Source organism: Anarrhichthys ocellatus, unplaced genomic scaffold (genome assembly GCF_004355925.1).
Source record: "Anarrhichthys ocellatus isolate YVR2014 unplaced genomic scaffold, GSC_Weel_1.0 scaffold30, whole genome shotgun sequence".
In the NCBI taxonomy this organism is placed as follows: Eukaryota; Metazoa; Chordata; class Actinopteri; order Perciformes; family Anarhichadidae; genus Anarrhichthys; species Anarrhichthys ocellatus.
In genome coordinates this window covers 5157008-5164019 of record NW_022280060.1, presented here as the reverse complement: position 1 = coordinate 5164019, position 7012 = coordinate 5157008, and the positions used below count along the sequence as shown (strand labels likewise).

The following is a 7012-nucleotide window of genomic DNA, read 5'->3' as shown; positions in this document are numbered from 1 at the left end:
ACACACACACACACACACACACACACACACACACACACACACACACATGCGCACACTTTGTCTTACTCCTCCACCTTTTCTGTTCTTTTCTCTCCAAACCTTTTCTTTCCCTGCGTCTGCCCCTCTATCTCTCATTTCCACACAACTACACACACAAAAACACAAAATGCTTACTTTTGTGCAACAGTCACTCAGTCCCCCATTGCGACTCAAACTGCATTAATATTGAATCAAACAGCAGTGTCTCCAGCTAGCAGGCAACAGCCAGTCTCACCCCCCACCCCCCTCCTCCTCCTCCTCCTCCTCACCCCATCTTTCTCTCACCGCAGGCTGGCTCCCTGTCTGCACTCTGCAGGATGGAAGGAATATTCCCACTGGGCAGGAGGCATGGATTAGCTTTAAATCAACTTTAATATGGCAATAGAGATGGAGCTGTAGAATCTCTGCTGGTGTACAAAGTAGTTTTTATGTGTTTAAGTATTGGCTAATTGTACATTTAGTTACTTTACTTCCCTCTACCTTCTGTCTTTGCCATCTAATCAGGAAAATAATCACTTTTGTATATTTACCTTGCTTTGTGTTCTCTTTCCCCTCTTTGCCTCCCACTCTCATCCCCATCCCTCCCACCGCTGCCATCCACACCAAGCCTGCAAGCGCAAAGAACAGGAGCAACACAAGGACCGCAACACGGCGCCAAAGAAACAGCGTCTGGTCTTCACCGACCTGCAGCGCCGCACTCTCATCGCCATCTTCAAGGAGAACAAGCGTCCATCCAAGGAAATGCAGATCACCATCTCCCAGCAGCTCGGCCTGGAGCTCAGCACCGTCAGCAACTTCTTTATGAACGCGCGGCGCCGCTGCGTGGACCGCTGGCACGACGACCACGGCGCCAGCCCCGGCCAGCCGGGCACATCCGCCACCACCTTCTCCAAGGCCTGAGAGGAGGAGAGGACCTTCGGGGGGTCAGGGAACCAGGTTGGAAGAACGGGCAACATGGAAAATTGGCTGTGAAACCTGTCTATAACAACCCCACCTGGCCTGGACCATCTGACTGCGTCCTCTGCCCAAAAAAATCCTTTGTGCCATGCAATCATCTCTTTTGTCAGTCAGAATTTCAAGCTCTCACCTGAAACGAGCATAATCTAAAAGGTGAATCATGAAGTCAGGTCCACTCTGCATTACTCACATAAGGACAATCATTGATTCTGTCTTTTTTGAAAGAAAATCATTTTTATGGCATCTGACAAAAGTAAAGAGACACCAAAGATTTTGATGTTTTTGTTGGACGGGCATCGAGACACATTTGCCGGCCTCCTTCACCAACCCAAGTAGCCACAGACTCTGCTTTTTCTTCCAACTCACCTCCTTTATGTCTGCCTCTTTAGTCCCTCTCTCATCCCCTCCATGCCGGCACACGGAAGCAACAAGGGCGAAAGAACGGCAATAAATCTGACAACAGAACAGCACATAGCCTTATTATCCAAGCCCCATCCTGCACACACAAGGCCGTCATAAAGAAAACAACGCAGCCTATGAAAAAAACCAACACGGCTTTCTAATTCACCGCCTCTACACCCCCCCCCTTCCTCCCGTAGTCTCCTTCATTCCTCGGCCAAAGGTATTCCCTGATGGCCAGCCATTTCAGAGAGCAGCTCAGCCCGATCATACGGCAAACTAATGAATTGAAAAATGAATCGATGCCGACAGAGAGAGCGGGGCCTTGACCCCTCCTGAAGGTGAAACTCAAGACGCTCGGCAGGAGATACTCAGGTCTTCCAGGCCCAGGTCTATATATTTTTGCACAGATGTTGGAGGCCTGTAGGGAGACATGTCATTGTTACTCTCTGCCTGAGCCTAGAGTCTGTGTTTCTCTGACCAACAGGAGAGGCGGGCGAGATGTCTGGGCATGCTCTTTGTTCTGCTGGGAGCTTTTCCTCTGATCAATAACCGAGAACCAAGCGACAACAACACGTTCGGGCATCCAGCCAACTACATTACAGCTGCATATGAAAAGCAGAATGTAAGAGGAGCACACAGAACCCACTGGAGATGGGGACACAAAGGCCTCATAACAGCAGCAGCAGCAGCAGCACAGCTCCCCCTCCAAAGTCCTGGCAGAGCAACAGTGCCCCCTGCTGTCGATAGCAGAGACCTGTATCCAGCGGAGCAATGGGGGCTCAGAGCAGAGGAGAAGGAGGGAAGGAGCCACTAGATGCTGAGAAGTCAAGGCACAACACATTCAGGCCCTCGCAGCTCTTTGAAGGCAGATCAATAGCTAACCATTATCCTATTGTTGTTCCTCATCCAACCAGCACTGGTGAAGCCGGAGGAGGGGGGATGGTTAAACTGAATGCTGAAAACGCAAGGATTTAGCAAAGGCAGGGATTTGTTTAGCCGATCCAAATCTTCAAGAATCCACAAAATAGAGTGCAGAAATCACACAAAGACGGGATAGAGAAGTACCACAGAGTAAAAAAGTAACAGACAGGCTTAGTGAGACAGACACATTTGAGGTGTACTGGAGGTTTCATTTATATTATTTTAGGAGGCTTCATATTTTGTCAAATCATTCTTCCATCCCATCTGTTTGCAAAAAAAGAAAAAAGAAGCTTTTAACAGATGTAATTCAAACCAAATCTCCTGGTTATTCCCACACAAGGGTTATGAGTAGCTAACCCAAAGCTAACCACCACACTCAGCTGTCAAAATGCTACAATAATTAGTGCCAATGCTTACTGCCTTAATGCGAATCAGAGAATATGGTACTAGGGTTCACACACAGCTACAGTGCGCCCCACTGATGACGGGCGGTGTGTGCCATAGCAACCAACAATCAGCTTTTATCTGAATTAAAATATACTTTTTTAGTAAAAAAATGAAAAAAAAAGAATCAGATTTTAAGGCATACAATAACCAAACCTCAAATGACAAAGATACCACTCACTCACACACTCACTCACACACACACACACACACACACACACACACACACACACACACACACACACACACACAGACAGAGTATGTGTTACAAATGAAAATGTCTCCAACACATAACTGGACACATTTTGAAGCAGAAGAAAGATCTCTCATTCTATCTTTGGTTCTCTACCTCCTCTGTCCCTCTAACCCCATTGCCCCCCCCCCCCTCTCTTTCTCTCTTCCTCTCTATATTGATGCGGGTATTTAATTAGTACCATAGACACAAAGTTTCTATTTCTGGTTACTATTGTGCTCTGTTGTGCATAAGTAAGGCACCTTGTTGATAAATCAAAAACAAAAAAAGGAAGGACTTTTTAAAAGGAAAAAAAAAAAGAGGGATGCAAGGACCGAGGCCAACGAAGGATTTCTTGTTTCGTTTTTTGCATTCTATGTGAATAAAGACTCGGAGGAGACATTTACCGGGAGCAAGAAAAACAGGGAGCTGCTGAAGAGACAAATAAACGACGGACGCTCTCTCTCTTTTGGCATTTCATGTCAGAACTGTGGTACCCTCAGCCCCCCTTTAAGCTGAGCCCCCAGAACCCGGGTAAAACGGAGGGGGACAAAACATGACCTCCAAATGTCCTGGCTGATTCGGTGCGTTTTTATCGTAGGGCGGGTGGGGGTAACGCTCGGGACTCAATTGTTATCTGTATGGTCTTAAGATGCAACTGTAGCATTTCCAACAATGTAGTCAGATTAGCGGTGCAGATTAGATAAGAGATGGTCATTGTGGATGAGTTGATTGAGAGGTACTGACTAACTTCACGTTGCTGTAAGCAGTGAGTTAACGTCGCCAAAGGATGATGAGCGAAAATCGATTTGTGGTATACAGTTCAGTGAGCATAGGTAAATAGCTAGATTCAGCTCTAGGTATTAGGCTGACAAAATGACATTTGTTTGTAGTGAGAACCAATGTGGCTACCTCACTAGGCTGAGTGGTTTGTGAAACCGCCACTGATACCAAAGATACTGCAGCCTACCGGTCCCAAACTGCCTAGGGGGACACAAACCCCAAAAAAAAAAAAAAAAAAACCCCCCTTTCCCACTCTTTGCCCAAAACTGTACAGACAGACTGATATCTCTCACACACACACACACACACACACACACACACACACACACACACACACATACAAACAGCGCAGTCAGACTGCATCGTGCCACACAGGAGGAGGTGGCTGCCTTGCAGACAGAGTTGAGTGCCTTTTCCCTTCAACCACGGGTGGGACTGCACTGGAAACACACACACACACACGCACACACCGCCATGCGGGTGCATGCACATAGCTGCACACCAATTTACAAACATGCACTCACATTCACATAACGCACCCATAATTGGATGGACGGAAAGCGAGGGGGGGGGGGGGCAAAGAGAGGGACACAGAGTGGGGGCTGTGTCAGCATTTTCTCCCATATTGACTTTCCATCTTGATACACTAGAATACAAGCACTTTATCATGTAGAAAGTCTATAAAACATTTTCTATACACTATTTATTTGAAACAAAATTATATGTTACTCCTTAATCTGTCAGAGTCTTTGTTACTGTATCGTTGATCTTCTAGTAGCTCAGAGCCTTTACGTTTTCTTTCTTATTTTATCCTCTCCGCCCGGTGTGCTCAGACTCTCGGCCACTTTACCTCTCTCGCAACAGAGATATTTTTGTGTAACAGAGAAAGACGGGGGTAGAAAGGCCGAGGCTCTAGGCGCTCGCGGGGCTGTAGTTGTGACACCTTAACACTTAATGTCTCTCTCTATCTCCACTGCGTGCAAGCACAGAGGCTTCACTAGAAAAGTGTGGAAGACTCACTGACAGGTTATAGACACAAATTCTCTCCTCCCTCCACCTCGTCTGTCCAGTCAACCTCTCCCCCTGGCTAGTGCTAAGACCCGGTAGGCTTGTGTTGACAATTAATTCTGAAATACCTCAAAAACCTTTCATGTAAACTTTATGTAATTTAAAACTGAAAATAATACTGCTAATGATAACAATGATTATGAAACTATGATACTATGATAGTTAGTTTTGGAACTTGTGACTTGAAGCTTTATACTGTTAAATTCCTTTTATTTGTTTGCTCATTTTTCTCGTATGTTCTCTTGTTTGTTTTTGCTACGGCATGTACTTTACTGTTTTCATAAAGGGAAAGACATTGTGAATGTTTCTGTGAAGGGTTCCGTGAGAAAAGAAGAGACAGAAGCGAAGGCTAGAATCGAGAGAGAGGGGCAGGAGCTGCTCACTTTAGATGTTTATTTCAAAGCTCTGTCCAAGGCGGGTACGTTTAAAGGAAAATAAGAAAAACAAAAAAAACAAAAGAAATGACAAAAATATGATTTGGGCTGAATTCTTTACCAAAGATGCGATGTTAAACCAAAGGAGGAATAACATTTTTAGTCATTGTTAGCTTTCTTCTGCCTTTAATTTTGTCTTTTCTCTGAAAAAAAAACAACCCAATATCACAGTTACTTTTGAAGGTTCCTGGGTGTGTTCAAGTGCTCCTGATGTTCTTAGAATATTAAAGACCAGCACCTCCTATTGAAAAGAAGGTGCGCTTTTTTCTTTTGTGCATGGATATTGTATAACTGTATAGAAACCAACAGGAATGACCTGTGATTTTGTGGGGAGAGGAGGAGGATGGAAAGACGTGGGAGTGGGTGGAGAAGGGGTGGGGGATATTTTGGTATTCAAAACAAACAAAAAAAAAAAAGGGTGGGAGGATTTGGGTTTTCGGCGTTGGAGGGGTCCTTGTTTTTAGAATTTCCGTCACTGTTGGATTCACTGGTTGTGTGCATGTGTTGTTGCAACCCTTCCCCTATCCCCCTGTTTCTTTGATGTATATAAATCCAGACAGTAGGGGGCAGTGTGTGCTGGGGGAGGTCAAACTCCTCTCCTCCCAATCAATAGCATTCAATCTTCATTCCTCAGCTTGCGGTCCTCACTCGGGTCCTGAAATGTGTGTCTTGCTTTTCCAAAGACGGGCTGTTTACTTGGAGTTAATCAGAGGGACACACACAGGCCCGAGCGGCCTTGAATATACCTGTATGTCTGTCTACATGCTTTTCTTCAATCCGTGTACGTGTGTTCATTTGTACCTACGTGGAAGACAAAGTGTTTTTTTTGTTTTTTTTATGTTCCTTTGCTATGGGTTGCAATATTTGTCATGCGAAAATTTGAAACCATTTCTTACTGACTGACCGACCAACCAACCGCAGTACCATTTGGCAACTGATGATCCGGCACGAAATGTCCCCAGCATTTACTGTCAAACAGCGTATGTGCGTGTCATTTCACTGTGGGATCGAATGTCGCCAATGGGACTGGTGTAGACACCCCCAGTCACACTGTGCTCTCCCTCTTCTGTTACCTGTTAATCAATCAGAACCAAGTGTCTTTGTGATGGTAGAAGACAATCAGTTTCAAAACAAGAAAAAAAAGGTAGAGAGAGGGCAGGCCAGTGGAGAGGAGGGGGAGGACGAAAGAACAAAATCAAGGGAAAAGAGGCACTCTGAATTGTGACGAGCTGTAGTGCCCGACTGCCAAACGACTGCCCCATCGCCCCCCGCTCTCCCAAAACACCCATCTTCCCGACCCACTCGGTTACACAACACTCCAAACCGAAACATTTCAAATTCACTTCCTCCTCATCTGCTGTCACTTTTCACCCTCCTGCACCCCCCCCCCCCCCTACTGCCACAATGTAGTGCACTGCAGGAGTAGAGAACAAGAGCTGTGGTGCAAAGAACATACTTCCCATCACCCGCCACGACTTCCTGCTAATCTAACGATGATGTAACCAGCCGCGAGGAATAAAAATGGCTCCGGTTGGTGGCTTTTGCACAGAGAACTATGCAAACACCTGACCCCCCCCAATCTTAATCGTTGCTGCTGGGTCAGAGTGTACAACCCTCTACCCCATCCCTCAACATTACGACACTCCCGCTCACACTTTGACCTCCATGACCCCCCCCACACCCCTGAGCCCAGAGGCACCCCAGTCACTCAGGGTACAGTAGAGAGTGGCTG

At 46.1% G+C, this 7012-nt stretch overlaps 1 protein-coding gene across 2 annotated transcripts in view; it reads left to right on the top strand.

The window, feature by feature from the left end:
• onecut3a (one cut homeobox 3a) overlaps positions 1 to 3999 on the top strand; it is a 19902-nt gene extending 15903 nt beyond the window's left edge. The window contains exon 2 of one of the 2 annotated variants that reach the window (XM_031864336.1): positions 647 to 3999. In XM_031864336.1, the coding sequence (XP_031720196.1) occupies positions 647 to 939 (293 nt within the window). In that variant the 3' untranslated portion in view covers positions 940 to 3999. Of the gene's footprint in view, positions 1 to 598 lie in introns of both variants that reach the window. The other variant, XM_031864335.1, reaches the window with a different exon arrangement.
• The last annotated feature ends 3013 nt before the right edge of the window (positions 4000 to 7012 follow it).